Source organism: Dendrobates tinctorius, unplaced genomic scaffold (genome assembly GCF_039654945.1).
Source record: "Dendrobates tinctorius isolate UK_male_01 unplaced genomic scaffold, ASM3965494v1 ptg000074l, whole genome shotgun sequence".
Classification (NCBI taxonomy): Eukaryota; Metazoa; Chordata; class Amphibia; order Anura; family Dendrobatidae; genus Dendrobates; species Dendrobates tinctorius.
The window spans coordinates 165,385-185,246 of NW_027361742.1; the positions used below are offsets into that span (position 1 = coordinate 165,385).

Here is a 19,862-nt window from a genome sequence, read left to right on the forward strand (position 1 = left end):
TACGTTCCTTAAGTGAATTGTGACTTTTCTTTTGATGTCTCCTTGCAGGCAGTGCTGTGGCCTCGGTGGCAGTAGATCCTAGTGGGCGGCTGCTTGCCACAGGACAGGAAGACTCCAGTTGTATGCTGTATGACATCAGAGGAGGCCGAATGGTACAGAGTTATCAGCCACACTCCAGTGATGTGCGCTCTGTTCGTTTTTCCCCAGGAGCACACTACCTGCTCACTGGTTCTTATGACATGAGGATTAAAGTTACAGATCTACAAGGTATGTTCTTCATTAATGTGTAAATGGGGTTAAAGGGGTTGTGCACTAGTCTGACAACCCCTTCTGAATCCCCCCAGTAAAATAATAACACTTATACTCCCCTTCAGTGCTGCTCCACTGCCTCTCCCAGGGCACCATTATATCACACAATCCCAGTGGCCTATCAGCGCTGGCTTTACTCTCCCCTTCTTCAGGCAAATCAAGACATCCGGAGGAAGTGAGAGCTGCGACCGCCCTATCACTTCCTCCAGATGTCAGATACATTTGTAGTAGAGGAGGGAAAAGCAGCACTGATTTGGGTGCAGTGATGGGTGCAGTGATGGCATAACAATGTCACACAAACCCTGGGAGAGCCAGTGCCGACACCACTGGAAAGATGCCAGGGGCAAGTATAAGCGTTATTATTTTACTGGAAGCAAATGTAGGGATTAAGAAGGGGTTGTTCGAATCAGCTGAGATCCTGTGCTGTCCTGTCTGTATACTGTTTTATTTTATTTTTTATTTCTTTCCCCCCCTGCCTAGAGGAGCAAATTATTTCACCGTGTTCACTATTTTTATCCACATGGAACGATTTGCAGATCGTCTATCCATCCATCACTGTTCTTTTCTGAGCTAGAAATAAAGACTCTGGGAAACATGCAAGAGTGATGGGGCCTCATTTCCTCATCCAAGATACCAAATTAATATTACAAAGGTTCTATGGAAATATCAATATTTTTAGAATTACAGGTACAAATTCTAGTATTTCCTCCCAAAATGATCTAATAATTGGGCACTGCCATATCATGTGCCAAAAAATCCTCATTTTGGGAACCACACTTGTGGCACATGGCATCCCTAGATTTACCGATCTTCCTCACGCTAATCGGTGTGAGATAGCTCTGATGCATGATACAGTATATAGGTGATATTTAGGTGTAAACATTTAAAAGTTTGAAAATAGCTAATTTTTGTAAAATTTCTGATTTACTTTGCATTTATGAAAATGGCAACCGAAACGTACTGCTATCATAAAGTATAATGTGTGAAGAAAAGCAAAGCATCTGTAAATCACTGGGATGTGTGGAAACATTCCAAGGTTCTTGCCATTTACATTTACACTTGTCAGATTTGAAAGCTAGGGTGTGGTCACTAAGGGGTTAAACACTGCGGGTGAGATAACGACTGGCCCCTAAACGAAAATCTAATCTTTTCACCAGTGTAGTGCTGAGGTGTACCTCCGCCGATGGGAGGCTGCCATGTATCCCAGTGTAAAGGCAGCCGTGAGATATGTTCTCCATATGGCCCCAATGTTGACAAAGAGAAAAAATAAAGCTAAGAATGGATTAGCATCATACTTTAATCTAAAAATGTTAAAAAAACACATAGTCAATGTAGGACGAGGATCAATAATGTATGTTCCCCCTAAGGTAAATTAAGTAAATAGTGGAGTACTCCCAAAATATAATAACACTCTAAAGAAATTGGAGTGAACAAGAACCGCTGACCTAAAGGAATCATAAAGTCACTTTTTTATTGTAAACAAATGCTAAAATACAGAATAAATGTACTAACTGTGAGGAGGTCAAAATAAAGAGGAAAACCTAACAATATTGTATGGAGAAGCGCAACCACATTGTCCAATATAGCACCAATACATATGGGTATGTATAGGGACCATCCCCCTTATATAATAAATCTCAAATGTGGGAGGATAAAGGGGGAAAAATATTATAGCAACAAAATATTTAAAAACACTGCGACCTATCAAAGCAGCAGTCACTAAATGGCGACACGCACTTGTCTATGAAGTCACTGGGTTTGTTTTCCTGACACGTGCGTGTCGTCATGATGGCAGCGGGCAAGTGCATGAACATCTCCATACCCACAAGTGGGTCTTGTATCACAAAAGCCAGGCTCGACACCCTTTTAGCTTCCAAAAAAGGCACTCGGTCTGGCATCATGTATCTGACTTCTAGGTTTTCATCTAGTTGATAAGATAGATTCTAGTAGATGATACCTGGGATGTTAGTAGGATCTCAGCCAGTTACTGAGCACTGCCGATCTACTATATCATACAAGTCGAGCAACGGTGGTTTGCCGGCCTGGTCACACAGGCCCATGAGAATGGGATCACGTTCTCGTCAGCACATTCCGTCTCCACAGGATGATAATTAGGAGTGAGCGTTCTTATGAATAATCATTTCTCATCTCATTCATAGCCAGAGCTTCTAATCTAATAATACATTCGCAGGATTAAGCAGACCTAAAAGTCAAGTATTCCACAACCAGCGTCTCTGGAGACAAATGTGTCCTTCAGGCCCCCAATATCTGGCTCCACAATAGATGCACTGCGGTGCACTTGTACCAAAGAAAACTGGATAGAGGAGCCATCACTAGATCCCAGCCTAAATAGCCATTGTAATAGTTAAAGTGGCTTGTGTTAGAAACTGGCTTTCTGCCGAAAAAAGGTTAGGCACGTGTGGCCCCATAGCCAGTCAGTATGTGCATGATACTGACCACAACTAGAGGTCTGATAAATTGCCTACAACTCTCACACAAAGATTTCTATCTCCCTATTCTAAAATAGTAGTTCTATTTTTCCCATCATTGTTTCATTAGTAAATTTTGCATCTGAAAAAATATATAAATCCGTGTGCTCACGATCTGGGCCCACACTGATTGGCCCTGTGTTTCTCATTAATAGCTTTGGGAAACACAGGACTATGGGTGGGTCTCCCTGCCACTGGGAGGCTCGCGTGGGTCTCCCTGCCACTAGGAGGCTCGTGTGAGCCTTCCTGCCACTGGGAGGCTCGCGTGGGTCTCCCTGCCACTAGGAGGCTCGCGTGGGTCTCCCTGCTACTAGGAAGCTCGTGTGGGTCTCCCTCCCACTAGGAGGCTCGCGTGGTTCTCCCTGCCACTAGGAAGCTCGTGTGAGTCTCCCTGCCACTAGGAGGCTCGCGTGGTTCTCCCTGCCACTAGGAAGCTCGTGTGAGTCTCCCTGCCACTAGGAGGCTCGCGTGGTTCTCCCTGCCACTAGGAAGCTCGTGTGAGTCTCCCTGTCACTAGGAGGCTCGCGTGGTTCTCCCTGCCACTAGGAAGCTCGTGTGAGTCTCCCTGCCACTAGGAGGCTCGCGTGGTTCTCCCTGCCACTAGGAAGCTCGTGTGAGTCTCCCTGCCACTAGGAGGCTCGCGTGGGTCTCCCTGCCACTAGGAAGCTCGCGTGAGTCTCCCTGCCACTAGGAGGCTCGCGTGGTTCTCCCTGCCACTAGGAAGCTCGTGTGAGTCTCCCTGTCACTAGGAGGCTCGCGTGGTTCTCCCTGCCACTAGGAAGCTCGTGTGAGTCTCCCTGCCACTAGGAGGCTCGCGTGGTTCTCCCTGCCACTAGGAAGCTCGTGTGAGTCTCCCTGCCACTAGGAGGCTCGCGTGGGTCTCCCTGCCACTAGGAAGCTCGTGTGAGTCTCCCTGCCACTAGGAGGCTCGCGTGGTTCTCCCTGCCACTAGGAAGCTCGTGTGAGTCTCCCTGCCACTAGGAGGCTCGCGTGGTTCTCCCTGCCACTAGGAAGCTCGTGTGAGTCTCCCTGCCACTAGGAGGCTCGCGTGGGTCTCCCTGCCACTAGGAAGCTCGTGTGAGTCTCCCTGCCACTAGGAGGCTCGCGTGGTTCTCCCTGCCACTATGAAGCTCGTGTGAGTCTCCCTGTCACTAGGAGGCTCGCGTGGTTCTCCCTGCCACTAGGAAGCTCGTGTGAGTCTCCCTGCCACTAGGAGGCTCGCGTGGTTCTCCCTGCCACTAGGAAGCTCGTGTGAGTCTCCCTGCCACTAGGAGGCTCGCGTGGGTCTCCCTGCCACTAGGAAGCTCGTGTGAGTCTCCCTGCCACTAGGAGGCTCGCGTGGTTCTCCCTGCCACTAGGAAGCTCGTGTGAGTCTCCCTGCCACTAGGAGGCTCGCGTGGTTCTCCCTGCCACTAGGAAGCTCGTGTGAGTCTCCCTGCCACTAGGAGGCTCGCGTGGTTCTCCCTGCCACTAGGAAGCTCGTGTGAGTCTCCCTGCCACTAGGAGGCTCGCGTGGGTCTCCCTGCCACTAGGAAGCTCGTGTGAGTCTCCCTGCCACTAGGAGGCTCGCGTGGTTCTCCCTGCCACTAGGAAGCTCGTGTGAGTCTCCCTGCCACTAGGAGGCTCGCGTGGTTCTCCCTGCCACTAGGAAGCTCGTGTGAGTCTCCCTGCCACTAGGAGGCTCGCGTGGGTCTCCCTGCCACTAGGAAGCTCGTGTGAGTCTCCCTGCCACTAGGAGGCTCGCGTGGGTCTCCCTGCCACTAGGAAGCTCGTGTGAGTCTCCCTGCCACTAGGAGGCTCGCGTGGGTCTCCCTGCCACTAGGAAGCTCGTGTGAGTCTCCCTGCCACTAGGAGGCTCGCGTGGTTCTCCCTGCCACTAGGAAGCTCGCGCCTAGGTAAAAAAAAAAAGTGTTGGCTCCTCCTGTTGGACAATACCTGCTCCTCAGATAGTAGGCAACTCGCTTTTAGCCTACTTTCTGTAGGAGGCAGACATCACCTATTTTCAGGTCATCTGCACTTTTTTTTTTCCTTTTTATTAGTGGTGTAGATGTCACCTCCTCGTGTATTACACAGTAGTGTTCCTTCCTGCAGACATCATTTCATTGTTGGTTAGCCATGTGTCATGGATGCTGTCTCATCAGACTGCTAGGTGTCCCCATGGTTTGTGTGAGGCCACTAAAGGATTGTCCCTGTGACCATGTCGGATACATGAGTATAGTGCCTCAAAAATCCCCAGCTCACTGCGTGGCCCATTTTGTTTCTCTCCATGTTGTTAGGGTCTTTTCCCTGGGGGTCTTCCTCCTCTTTATTCGTTGGGCCATCCTTCTCCCTCTCCTCGGCCTATATGTTTTACAGGCCCTTAACGGTTTTCTGTATTTTTTTTTTTTTTTCACTACGGTTTCTCTGCATTTTTTTTTTTAACAGGTCATTGACACATTTTTGGCCAATCTGGGGGGGGAGGGAGGGGAGAGGGGGAGTTCGGTGTTTACAGGACCCTTTGGTCTCTCTCTTTCCCTCTGGCTGGTAGCCTTTCTGCCATGTAGCTTCACTAATCCAGGCCCTTGTTTTTCTCACAGCTAAGCCACAAACTTTGCTCTGCCCCAATGATGAACTTGTACCTCCCCTGATCTGTCGGGATCAGAGGGGGAATAGGTTGGAATACAGACTTCTTCTCTGTTTAAATGGGTGTCCTGAGGATTACCCCTGCAATATCCAGAGAAATGTATTGTAGATTGTAATTGTAGTTCCATCTACATTCTGTCTAAAACTGTAAAGGCTCGTGACCCTCTCACTTCTGGGACTCTAAGTGAAATATCGGGGGCTTGGCGCTCTTGCTGTGTATGCAAGCCAGCCCCCTGACCAAGGCTAATCACAGTCTGTGCGATTTGATGTCCCCCTCGCTCTCTTTCTGTACTGACTGCCTGCACCTTCACAACTTTTATATGACCTGTTCTTTTGCTCTCCCTGCTTCTCCAGCTCTCCCGCCATAATCCTTCATAGGTCATGTAGAAGTGACAGTTCAGCTAGCCAGTGCAGAATGAAAATGAGGGGTGGAGGGCCATCAAACAGCACACAGACTGTGAGGATCCTTGGTCAGGAACATGGCTTACATATGCAGCAGGAACACAAGCAATGTCCCCTGTTCTCACGTAGCGTCTCAGAAGTGAGGGGGGGTGCACTCAGGAGCAGCAGCAGTGCTGTGACATGAGGGCACAGTGGAAAGTAGTAAAATCATAAAACGTTACATATAAGAACAGACAAAGGGATATCATCCTTTATAGTTTTGGACAGAATGTAGCTTTATATAGATTTTTATCTATCCGGAGTGCACATAAAAGTGCTTTTCTCCCTTTTTACTTGGAGATGGGCCTTTTTTCACAGTTTTTTTTCCTGGACTATGTGCTGTCTTTGCACTTCTACAGACATCCTTGTCTTGGATCCTGCAGCTTCCTATAATGCAGAGCATGAGAAGCCTCTCCCCGCTTCCCCACAGATGCTCTTAGGAGAGATCTCTTGCACAGATTCTCTTCAGCTTTCCCAAATCACTTCCAGGACATGGGCCATTGTAAACGACATGACCTCTCCCCTACACAGTCCGAAATTTCTTAGGGACACCTCTGTCTATGCTATCCTACATTGTTTTCACTTAGTGTTGAGCCTCCTAGTCCTGTGTCCCCCAATGTATTCAACAAGAAAGGGATTTATCAGTTAGTACAAAAGAAATACCTATGGTTCTCACTGTCGCTTGAACAACTTCCCATTTTAGTGTCAGGCAGGAAAACTCTTATAAAAGACAAGTATTATACTGTCATTCTTATATGGATTTTTATTGCAAGTACGACAACCTCATTGGCTCTTCTGGCCTCCCAAATAATTATATTGAGGCCTGTTCCCAAACTGAAGTTGTTGGAAGCATAAGGGATTTCGGATTTGTTGGCTGGGCATCCTTACACCCATCTGTGTTCTTGGTAATTGGGGAAAAAGGGACAATTCTTTATGGATTTTATGCCTAGAATATTGGAAGTTCGTTTGGAATTTGTTTCAACTCTAACTTTTATTTCTTCTCAGGTGATCTTACAAAACCTCTTCCAATCATTGACGTCGGGGAGCACAAGGACAAGGTGATCCAGTGCCGGTGGCATACACAAGATCTGTCTTTTTTGTCGTCTTCTGCAGACAGAACTGTATCATTGTGGGCTTACAATGCTTCATAAGAGACTTCACAATTTAGGTTGACTTTCACTAGGAGACCAATTTGGCTTCTCCTATTTGGCCTCCATTATCGTGGTTGTACAGTTAACCCTCTAAGCTCTCAGAGCGTTTGGTTAGTAAATGCCTGCAACCAGAAATCAATCTACAATTAAATCATAGATATATCATGCTGTAGTAATGCAGAGGAACGGGGGCAGAAAGAAGGTAAAGCCGGCTGTGACTACCCTCACGATAGTTAAAGGTTAAGGTCATTAATATATATACACGTGTGTATATTTGCGTCTTCTCCTGCGTCGTCAGTATGTGAGTGGGATTTCCTGCTTTTAAGAGCACGCCTATCAGCAGAACACAATTGTATTGTTAGCTTATGCTAAGACAAGCAGTAAGTAGCACGTGCCGATGACGTACCCATCAAGACCGCTGCTTCCCTTCTCACAAGTCTGTGGACACTTTACTGTTTGTTTTGCACTTTAATATTTACTTTGCTCCCAACTATTAGCCAAGTGATTGGTGTAACCGATAGCCAAATGTGCCAAGACCACATGGAACTCCTTCAATGTAATGATTGCAACAAAGTACCAAAGACTTCAAAGGTTTACACTGCAGATCTAGCCATTTCTCTCGAAGTGAAGGTGTGTGCCATTAAAGCGTACACTGTACTGACCTTACACAGTTATTGCAGTTAGGCCCTGCTATTAGCCAGAACAGCACAAAAATATTATGCCACTTGGCTAGTAGTAGCCATCAGAGATACACAGGGTCACATAGTTGGAGAGCAGTGTGTTAATGAAATGGGCTCGATCCTCATCTCTGTACAGTGATTGACAGGCTGCTGTGTGGAGACATACTGTGGCCACCACTCACTGCCTGGGAGGCCTGGGGAAGCAGGAGTACTCACTCATACACCGGACGCATGAACTGTGTGTAAGGTGAGTTCACTGATTGCTCCTATTGGTTTCATGGCCCGATCATCTCAGTATGAGGTTCAGTGTGCCTGTCCTTGTGCTGCGCTGCCTTGCCTTCTTAGAAGCCTGCATACTGTAATGACCAATTAAAGAGGTTTTCCACCCTCCATTTTTAAAAAAAAATGAAAAAATAAGCATGTACTCATCATTTTAACAGCCAATCTCCTCCTTTAATGCTGCCCCCATTGTTTTTCTTCTGGCTGGGGTTGGTCTCGCCTGTGAATTTGGGTGGTAGAACCAGGTAGCATTAAAAGAAGCAGCGGAGATAGGTAAGGATGTAAATAATTACTAAATAAGTTGGTGTGCATTTTTTCAACTTTTTTTTTTTTTTTTTTTTTTAGCCTCTGCATATTCCATAAAAAAATCAGAGGTGGGAAATCCTTTTAAAGTAAATTTCCTGTAAAAATTCCAATGGTACCATACCTGTCCTTTTCCTTTAGGCTATGTGCCCACATTGCTTTTTTTGAAGCAGAATATTCCTGAGCGGAAACGCACACCCTCTTGCCGGGAAAACGCATGCGTTTTATGAAGCGCTTTTGTAAGCGTTTTAGCATGCGTTTTCCTAAGCGTTTTTGCAATACAATTGTATGTATGCGGAAACGCACGCGTTTCTGCAAAATTAATGAACATGCTGCGTTTTTTTCTGCTAAGCGTTTCTGTAGCGGAAAAAAACGCACTTGGCACAACGTGCGGATTCAATTATGATTACATGGGATGCTTTTCTTAAGCATTTCTGCGGCAGAAACGCGCGTCTAAGAGCGCTGCGGAAACACTTAAAAAAAAAAAAAAAGCAACGTGGGCACACAGCCTTACAGACATGTCGGAATATTGGCTGTGGTCTTAGACAGCACATTGTCCCTATAGGATTGTTTTCGCCTCTCCCAAAATATTAGGAAAGCTTGGGAAATCTCCGTAAGATGTGCTGCCCCCATTAGTGTTCTGAGTTACATGGTGACTTTCTTAATACCAGAGGCATAGACAAGATTAGTGATGGTACCTCCTGATGTAATACAACGTTCCCACGATGAGTATTTGGGAAGTTTTTGATGTTGCTGCTATTCTGCACCATTTAGGTTACCTGTGTGTGGGTTTTTTTTCATTGCGTTTTTGAGTACATTGTTACTGCGTTTTTATCGCAATTTTGACATTGAGGTTATCGTCTCTCTTTTGGCATTTAAAGTTTTAAATAAAGCTGCTTTTGTTTTTAATACTTTCTGGTATTTGACTTTGACAAAACTTTATTGGTACAGTCATGTGTGGGTTACATGTGTTTTTAGCGAATTTCTGCAGTGGAGACTCAGTAAAAACGCTTATACGGTTTTACTTTCGGATTTTCCACGTACCATCAAGGAAAATTGACATGTGGTGGATGGGAAACACGGACCACAGGTCAGTTTACACTGCGTTTAAAAAAAATTTAAAAAAAAAGCAAGGGAGGGGCATGATAATTCTATAAATCTCATCCACATTGCTGGAGCCATAAGACGCTGTGTTTTTTAAAGATACACAGCATCAAAAAAGCACCAAATACTCATTGTGTGAACTTACTCTTGGGGTGATCCATGTCTTTTATGAACATCTCGACTATTTCAATGCCTTATAGCAGCTTTATCTGTTACAGAGCTAATTTGCATTTGTTACATTTTTTTTGTACATCATGAAAAACCAGCAGCATCGACACAACTACTTTTTCCCGAAGCAGCTGCTTATACTACATTCAAGAAAAACAAACATTTTCACATAAAAATATATTGCCATTAGCAGAGAATGAGGCCTTACATTTTTTGTATATCAGAACTTAAGATCAGGAGATGTTGCCATAGCAACCAATGAGATTTCAACTTTTCTATTTCCAAATAAGTGATAACTTCTCAGGTTACCATGGGAACATCTTCTTTTCTTTCCTGCACCAGTTTCCATGCATCATGCCCTATGTGTGCCACTTTTGTTTGGGATTTTCCACTGTTCTCTCCTCAAGGTACTATAATGATGTTTTCCAAATTTGCATTTATAAGAACATTTTCTGGTATAGCTGGGTAAAGGAAGAAAATTATTATTTTTTTTATAAAGGCATATTCCAGCCTAAATGGGTTCTCACATATCCACTGGATGATCACTATTAGGCCTTTTTCACACGTTCAGTATTTTGCATCAATATTTTAAGTCAAAATCAGGAGAGGAAAAATCAGAGGAAATGCGTAATAGAAACCCATCACCACTTCTGTATTTATCACCCACTCCTGGTTTTGGCTTACAAATACTGATGGAAAATACTGAAAGTGCGAATGTGACCTTATCTCACCGATTGGCTGAACAGGCGACAAACCCCCCCCCCTGCATCACTCGATCCAGGACACTAATGCAAGTAGCTGGGCTTCCAGGTATCTGAATGGAGCAAGAAGGTTCCTGTGTGACCGACCTCTCCATTCAGCTCCTAGCTGCTGCCTTGTGGCCAGGAAGGCTCCTGTGTGACCGGCCTCTCCATTCAGCTCCTCCTAGCTGCTATCTTCTGGCCAAGAAGGCTCCTGTGTGACCGGCCTCTCCCCATTCAGCTCCTCCTAGCTGCTGTCTAGTGGCCAGGAAGGCTCCTGTGTGACCGGCCTCTCCATTCAGCTCCTCCTAGCTGCTGCCTTGTGACCAGGAAGGCTACTGTGTGACCGGCCTCTCCATTCAGCTCCTCCTAGCTGCTGCCTTGTGACCAGGAAGGCTACTGTGTGACCGGCCTCTCCATTCAGCTCCTCCTAGCTGCTATCTTCTGGCCAAGAAGGCTCCTGTGTCACCGGCCTCTCCAGCTCCTCCTAGCTGCTGCCTTGTGACCAGGAAGGCTCCTGTGTGACCGACCTCTCCAGCTCCTCCTAGCTGCTGCCTTGTGACCAGGAAGGCTACTGTGTGACCGGCCTCTCCATTCAGCTCCTCCTTGCTGTTATCTTCTGGCCAAGAAGGCTCCTGTGTGACCGGCCTCTCCATTCAGCTCCTCCTAGCTGCTGCCTTGTGACCAGGAAGGCTACTGTGTGACCGGCCTCTCCATTCAGCTCCTCCTAGCTGCTGCCTTGTGACCAGGAAGGCTACTGTGTGACCGGCCTCTCCAGCTCCTCCTAGCTGCTATCTTCTGGCCAAGAAGGCTCCTGTGTGACCGGCCTCTCCAGCTCCTCCTAGCTGCTGCCTTGTGACCAGGAAGGCTCCTGTGTGACCGACCTCTCCAGCTCCTCCTAGCTGCTGCCTTGTGACCAGGAAGGCTACTGTGTGACCGGCCTCTCCATTCAGCTCCTCCTAGCTGCTATCTTCTGGCCAAGAAGGCTCCTGTGTCACCGGCCTCTCCAGCTCCTCATAGCTGCTGCCTTGTGACCAGGAAGGCTCCTGTGTGACCGGCCTCTCCAGCTCCTCCTAGCTCCTGCCTTGTGACCAGGAAGGCTACTGTGTGATCGGCCTCTCCATTCAGCTCCTCCTTGCTGTTATCTTCTGGCCAAGAAGGCTCCTGTGTGACCGGCCTCTCCATTCAGCTCCTCCTAGCTGCTGTCTTGTGGCCAGGAAGGCTCCTGTGTGACCGGCCTCTCCATTCAGCTCCTCCTAGCTCCTGCCTTGTGACCAGGAAGGCTCCTGTGTGACCGGCCTCTCCATTCAGCTCCTCCTAGCTGCTGTCTTGTGGCCAGGAAGGCTCCTGTGTGACCGGCCTCTCCATTCAGCTCCTCCTAGCTGCTGCCTTGTGGCCAGGAAGGTTACTGTGTGACCGGCCTCCATTCAGCTCTTCCTAGCTGCTGCCTTGTGGCCAGGAAGGTTACTGTGTGACCAGCCTCACCATTCAGTTCCTCCTAGCTGCTGTCTTGTGGCCAGGAAGGCTCCTGTGTGACCGGCCTCTCCATTCAGCTCCTCCTAGCTGCTGTCTTGTGGCCAGGAAGGCTCCTGTGTGACTGGCCTCACCATTCAGCTCCTCCTAGCTGCTGCCTTGTGGCCAGGAAGGCTACTGTGTGACCGGCCTCTCCATTCAGCTCCTTCTAACTGCTATCTTCTGGCCAGGAAGGCTCCTGTGTGACCGGCCTCTCCATTCAGCTCCTCCTAGCTGCTGTCTAGTGGCCAGGAAGGCTCCTGTGTGACCAGCCTCTCCATTCAGCTCCTCCTAGCTGCTGTCTTGTGGTCAGGGCAGCATAGGAACAAACCAGTCCCCATTCTAGCAATCATTGGGACCTCGCTGATCTATCAGCTATCGCATGGCCTTGTTTAGGCTGGAATATCCTCTGAGTTTTGGCACAAATGAACGTACCATAAATGTACTTTTGAAAATAAAGTTACTGTCATTAAGGAGACAAATACATTTCCATAAAATCCCAAAAGTAGCAGTTGATACATTCCCATGACCAAACAGTGACTGATGGCTATCTAGTGCTGCATTAACCCCTTTCCTTCTAGTCCGGCCTTTAGAAGTCACTAGACTGTATTTTCGTCCTCGAGGTGTCCGCATATGAACAAACGCACTGACCTCTTACAAAGCAAATCAAGACGCTCCACACTACTATATCGTGCTGTATGCTGACGTTCATTGTGGGTGAAATTCTGCTAGAATTATCCAGTGTTGATCTCAATGTTTTCCAGTTTTTCTACACATACGGTAAATATATGCAACATAAGCCGGATTTCCCCGCTCACCCTCTGCTTCAGTGGCCAGTAAGACGTCTCACCGGCAGCGACAGAGCTTGTGATCTCACTAGTAACCATTAGGTGCCAGAAAACTCGGAGTATTGTCTACACGACTGCATGGCACAAGAGCATGAATTCAGTTTCTCACAGCTACAACCTGGGTATTAAGTCTTGCACTCGCGTGTCGTGTTCACGAATTTTCTATCATACAGGTAAAAACCTAGCTTCAATGTTGTATTCACTAATGTAAATGCTAATACTTCTGGACTATTCTGTTCATACTGTATATTTTATTTTTTGTTAAATTAAAAAAAAGCCTAAATGAGATTTAGAAATGTTTTTATTTATTTGATATGAAGTGGAATTCTTTTGTTCTTTTAACATACTACATTTTCTGTGCACTGTATGCATCTATTTTTTACCTATTGTTTAATGTGGAGATGTTTACTATGGAAGTGTAACTGTGCTGCAGTATGAATAAAGAGATCCAAGAGTCATTTCAGCTCACGAATCTGCTTTAAAGGGTAACTGTGCCTTCAAGTAACTTTTCAGAATAAGGTGTCCTGTGTGTACATGAGGAATACCATCATATCTGACCATTATGTGACTTGCATCCTGCTTTCTCACCAGTTTTCCCTTTTGTACTCTTTCTACCTTGCAATCCACTGTTTGCTGGAAGAGAAGACAAGCTGAAGTGATTCCTCCCACACAGAGCTCAGCACAGAGTGAGGGGTTCCTGCTCTTCACTCATTTTATAGCTCCCAGAGGCAAGCTGCAGCTACATAGAAGACATACAGCGGAGCTGACCTGTGTATATCTGAATCAAGCTCTGTTAGGAAAAATACTTGTTACAGAGCTCTGCACAATGGTTTTCTGTTTGTTCAGTTCCATGCTGCTCACTCCTCTCAGAGGATATTGTGCTGGTCCAGCAGGCAAAAATGTCAGATAAATTGTGAATTAAGCTGATTTCTCTGCTAAGATACATTAAAGTTTCTTATTTGCAATTTTGATTTGTGCAAAGATTGTTGAAAGAACAGTTCTGTTTTAACTGCAAATACATAACCTGATGCACTGGGTGAACATAAGGTAAGTCTGGGTAGCTGGCAGTGCATTGACAGGCATTCTAGACACGTTTTCTGTGATGTTTAATCTCTAAAGACTTTCTCATTTGAGCCTTTAAGACAAATAATTGGCACATTCCAGGATCCATAATAAATATATATTATTTTTTTTTGCCCACATAGCTGTAGAGGGCTTTATTTTCCAGGATGAGTTGTATTTGTCATTGGCACTATTTTTGGGTACCCATCCACTTGTTACATTTTTTTTATGACGAGAAGAAAACATATAAATATAAAAATGTAGAAACAGCAATTGTGCCATTTATATATTTTTTGTGTGTTTTTGAAATTTTATGCCATTGACGTTCTGCACAAATAAAGTATTAACTTTGTTCTATGTGTCACACTGATTATGGCAATATTAAATTTGTTTTATTATTTTTGTATAAATTCAGGGTTTTTTTTTATTTAAATTGCTTTTGTGTCCCTCAGATTCTAAAAGCCGTATGTTTTACACCTTTTCCACCAAGAAGCTGTGTGACAGCTTATTCATTGCATGACAAAAAGTAGTTGTTTTTTTTTTATTTTAATAGGTTTGTGGAAGGTGGAATGTATCAGTCTAATTGACATACAATGGGGAAAATAAGTATTTGATACACTGCCAATTTTGCAAGTTTTTCCACCTACAAAGAATGGAGAGGTTGGTAATTTTTACCGTAGGTACACTTCACCAGTGAGTGACAGAATCTAAAAATAAGAACTAGAAAATCACATTGTATGTATGATTTTTACCTAATTCAAGCAATAAAAATGCAAATTAATTATTTGTGATCACCTACCACCCGGCAAGAATTCTGGCTCTCACAGACCTGTTAGTTTTTCTTTTAGAAGACCTCCTACTCTGCACTCATTACCTGTATTCATTGCACCTGTTTGAACTTGTTACCTGTATAAAAGACACCTGTCCACACAATCGCACTCCAACCTCTCCACCATGGCCAAGACGAAAGCTGTCTAAGGACAACAGGGACAAAATTGTAGACTTGCACAAAGCTGGGATGGGCTATAGGACCATAGACGAGCAGCTTGGTGAGAAGGCAATAACCGTTGGCACAATTATTAGAAAATGGAAGCCACACAAGACGACTGTTATTCTTCGGTCTGGGGCTTCATGCAAGATCTCTCCTCGTGGGGTAAGGATGTGTGGCACCCCTGAGGCTCAGTCGCCACAGAGGTACTGCAACTCCTCCTGAGGTGTGGTGCCCCACCATCCAGGTAAGTTGGAGGCTCCTGACCATGCTCCAACACCTGCATCCCACACAACACGGTAGTTCAGCAAAGCCACATTGCGGCTCCCTGCTTGGAGTGTAGCAGAGCACCTTTGGTGGCTCCCTGCTTGGAACACGAGACGTGCTGGGAGGCGGGTGGAGTTAGAATACATAAAAGCATGAAGGTTTAGGATTTCAGTCAGTAGGTCAGTCACTCAGAGAGGAGTAAGGAAAGAAGATCCCTGAGAGAGGGAAGGAGGTGCTGCAGCAGATCTCAGTGACCTGGGTCTGCTGGCACGGGAAAGGAAAGAAGGAGAAAGACATTGAACCGAAACCTGATCTTCCATAAGAAGGAAAGACTAGTACGGAAAGTAGGAGTAAAAGGGAACAGAGGACGTGGGTTTGGAGAGAACAAGGCCGGGGCCCGGTCCCTGAGGTTGTATGGACACTAATGGTTCTACAGCAGACACCGGTGGAGTAGTTGGCTGTAAATGCACTACTCCCATCTAAGACTTGGCACAACAGCAACATTGATAGTGAGATGGGACTCAGGAGTAAGGAGTCCCCGAAGCAGGCTACAGCAGTCTGCCGTACAAGTGGAATTCTTGGGAACACCTGTCAGGAGGCACTCCAGTGTAACTCAGTACTAGGAGTACTTCACACCAAAGGCACTATAAGAGGAGACGTTTAGAAAGGCACATGTTGGCGGAGTGTTGGAAGGGATCATTCCATCTGGCCCGGATTTATTGAGTCCCTGACCCGGAGGACACAGCACGGAGGCATGCACCTGTGTGTACCACAGACTGAGTAAAGCTTTGGAACTACATGCCCGGGTGTCCTCCAATTCTTGCGCCAACGCACTCCGCATCGCTACATCTGGGTACCAGCTTCTACACCGCTTGTGCCTCTCTACCCTGACATCTACACTGCCCTGGGGCTACAGCTCCACCTGTGGGGACCTTCACCATCTTGGCTGCAACACACCACCAGCCCCAGAGGATCTGCCTGCAGCGTCGGCTCAACATCTCACTTGCCGAACATCACAGGTGACGTCACGAAGTATTCCATTAACTACATTCCACCATTCAATCTCCCGTTTACATTGGGCGTCCAGGGCCACGGACCGGGTCCCCGCTGCTGTGACACATCGCGCAGACGCCGGCCCGGTACCGAGTATCCCACGGCCCTGGGAGGGCGACCCAAACTTGACGTCACGAACAGGATGACGACACCCGATGCCATCGGGTTCTGTGTGCCTAGGACTTAAAGTTTTTGAAGATGTGCCAAAGACCCAATTTAATAGACTGTAAAATGAACATTAAAAATGGCCGCTGGCGCGGTGAAGGGCGTGATAACATGGGAGGTCCTAAGAAAAGACCGTGAACTGTCCTGGGCCTCCCCAGCCTGAATTACTATGCAACAGCAACATGGCCCACCCCCCGAGGGGTTCGTATACTGGCTTGGTATGGAGGAGCTGGAAGAAGACGCCGCCCCAAGAAGGAGGAGCGGAAGCCAGTGGCGGGAAAAGAGCCGAGACAGGAAGAACGCCATCTTGGAAGGAGACGGGAGGAGGCATGCAGAGCGCGAGAAGGTTATGCTGGACCTCCCCGACGCCATGGCTGAAGGCTCCAACCCAGTGTCCGAGATGAACCACCAGCAGCTGGAGGACGAAATAGCCCAGCTGACGTGCCGCCTGCAACTGAGGCAGGAAGCGCTATGGACTTTAAAGCTGCAGCGCTCCCAGGAGGGGCCTACACCTGCGGTACCCGCACCACTGGTACCCGCCGCTGCTGCATCGGAACCTTTCCAGGCAGACTCTGTGGAGCCTGCGACCGCTGCCATACCACCGGCAGCATCCACTGTCCCCTCTGCCGGTACCACCGGAGGAGTGGTCTAAAGCCCTGGGAGCCGAAGCGGAGGAAGAGAAGCTCCCGTCCGGACCTGACGCGGCCGCGCAAGTCCCTCCAGAGACCTCTGCAGACCCGGAGCCACCATTAGCTCCACCGCCGTCCCCGGTATTCCACCGAACAGCATCCGCTGCCACCATGCCTGCACCGGAGCAGAGACCACGCCGCAGGGAGGCACCAGGTATATAACCCGGCCCTCCTAATGGGTTGCCCTCTGACTTCACGTTGTCGGAGGCTGGCTTGCGGGAACTCGAAATGGGGCAGTTGGAAGAATCAGCTGGGGACACTAGGCTGTCGGAGATGGGGAGGTAGAGGAGGTCCCTACTGAGAAGTGTACGGCTGGAACAGGCGCGCACGATCCGGCATCTTCAGGGCTGGGAGAAGTCAAGATCGCTTTGGGATAGTGACATCGGGATCCCTTGGCTGCAAAGCCCCCGCGTAGCCGCCTACCAGCGCCAACAGGCCACGACCTCCCTGGATGTTAGGCCCCGCACCAGGGCAGCGGAACCACCCACCAATGAGGAACAGCTGATGGACATTGGTGTGCATCATGGGTTCCCTTTACCACAGCTTCAGTGCCCTAGGCAGCAGTCGCACCAGCTGTTACCACCATGCCCTATGGCAAGCAACCAGCGACAGGATGAAGACACCCAAAGTTTCTCCCCTGGAAGCAGTTCCAGTCCAGAAACCCCAGGAGGGGACAACAATTAGTCAAGATGCTTCTTTAAAATAACTCTCGTTACCCAGGAGGGTATTTGCACCATTGTGCCTTTTGTTTCTTATTTTGACCATCATGGTTTAGTTTTGTTTTTCCAGTTGTTGCCCAGTTGTATTGGCAGCTTTCACACTTGAACTGCAGAGATCATGAACACTGAATGGTCCAGAACTGTTATTGTATATAGTTTGCACCTCTTTAGGTGCTCTCTCTTGATTTTACATAGGACTCTCTCTTCTTGAAGGAAGAATTACCTCAGCATAAGGACATTTCCAGACATGTTGGCCGGACCCGTGTCTATTATTTGCACTTATTGATAATGGTTAATATATTTTTGAAACAGAAAGCTAGAAAGTGATAATGCTTAATAACAGATTTTATAGGGAATAGTTGAGAAAGGAATACAGTGAATGTTTTACAAATGTCGATATTTAGTAAACGGTATACTAAAGAAAGTTTGAAGTACAAATGCCTTGAATGTGAATAAATAATTGAAGTTACAGGTGATGAACCAGACACCAGCAGTTGTCATATAATAAAGTAAGAGAATGTGTTGCTAGAAAAAGGTGAATTGATATTGAATTGCTTCCATAGCACTTTAAATTAGGTAGCATAATTTTGAATTTAGCTAGCTAGTTAAAACTTTGCAACGTTCAAGAAACCGTGCCTCCCACATTGGGAAGTTTAGTATAAGAAATGTTTATTCAGCATTACAAAAATTTGTATGTTCCTGTATTGTCAACTTTGTTTGCCTTGCAGACTGCGGACGTGCGGTTTAATGGGGGGTATGTGGTGCCCCTGAGGCTCAGTCGCCACAGAGGTACTGCACCTCCTGAGGTGTGGTGCCCCACCATCCAGGTAAGTTGGAGGCTCCTGACCATGCTCCAACACCTGCATCCAAGACAACACAGCAGTTCAGCAAAGCCACATTGCGGCTCCCTGCTTGGAACACGAAACGTGCTGGGAGGTGGGTGGAGTTAGAAAACATAAAAGAGTGGGAAGGTTTAGGATTTCAGTCAGTGAGTCAGTAAGTCAGTAGGTCAGTCACTCAGAGAGGAGTGAGTAAAGAAGATCCCTGAGAGAGGGATGGAGGAAGGAGGTGCTGCAGCAGATCTCAGTGACCTGGGTCTGCTGGCATGGGAAAGGAAAGAAGGAGAAAGACATTGAACCGAAACCTGATCTTCCATAAGAAGGAAAGACTAGTACGGAAAGTAGGAGTAAAAGGGAACAGAGGACGTGGGTTAGGAAAGAACCCTGCCTAGAAGTTCTAAGCGCAAGGCCGGGGCCCGGTCCCCGAGGCTGTATGGACACTAATGGTTCTACAGCAGACACCGGTGGAGTAGTGGGCTGTAAATGCACTACTCCCATCTAAGACTTAGGGGCACAACAGCAACATTGATAGTGAGCCGGGACTCAGGAGTAACGAGTCCCCAAAGCAGGCTACAGCTGTCTGCCATACAAATGGAGTTCTTGGGAACACCTGTCAGGAGGCACTCCAGTGTAACTCAGTACTAGGAGTACTTCACACCAAAAGCGCTATAAGAGGAGACGTTCAGAAAGGCACATGTTGGCGGAGTGTTGGAAGGGAGCATTCCATCTGGCCCAGAGGTTGATTGAGTCCCTGACCCGGAGGACACAGCACGGAGGCAGGCACCTGTGTGTACTACAGACTGTGAGTAAAGCTTTGGAACTACATGCCTGGGTGTCCTCCAATTCTTGCGCCAACGTACCCAGCATCGCTACATCTGGGTACCAGCTTCTACACTGCTTGTGTCTCTCCTCTACCCCGACATCTACACTGCCCTGGGGCTACAGCTCCACCTGTGGGGAGCTTCACCACCTGAGGCCTGTTTCACACTTCCGTTTTTTCAAATCCGTCAAAATCCGTTGGTTTCCGTAAAAAAACGGATCCGCCATTTTTTTGCAGGATCCGTTTTTTGTCCCATAGACTTCCATTAGTGGTTACCGCGGATCCGTCAAAAAAACGGATCCGTTTTTTAAAAACGGATCCGTTTGCATCAGTTTCCGTCAAAAAAACGGAAACTGATCCGTTTGGCGGACACAAAAACGGAAGTGTGAAACAGGCCTTAGTTGCAACACACCACCAGCCCCAGAGGATCTTCCTGCAGCGTCGGCTCAACATCTCACTTGCCGAACATCATTAACCACATTCCACCGTTCAATCTCCCCTGTTTACATTGGGCGCCCAGGGCCACGGACCAGGTCACCGCTGCTGTGACACATCCCACCGATGCCGGCCCGGTACTGAGTACCCCACGGCCCTGGGAGGGCGACCCAGCCGAT

At 47.4% G+C, this 19,862-nt stretch overlaps 1 protein-coding gene across 2 annotated transcripts in view; it reads left to right on the forward strand.

Annotated features, from left to right (window-relative positions):
* Positions 1-13,104, forward strand: part of WDR47 (WD repeat domain 47) — an 84,804-nt gene extending 71,700 nt beyond the window's left edge. For both annotated transcript variants that reach the window (XM_073582850.1, XM_073582851.1), the window contains exons 14-15: positions 49-267; positions 6,867-13,104. In XM_073582850.1, coding sequence (XP_073438951.1) covers positions 49-267; positions 6,867-7,012 — 365 coding nt within the window. In that variant the 3' untranslated portion in view covers positions 7,013-13,104. The remainder of the gene's footprint in view (positions 1-48; positions 268-6,866) is intronic.
* Positions 13,105-19,862: the final 6,758 nt, after the last annotated feature.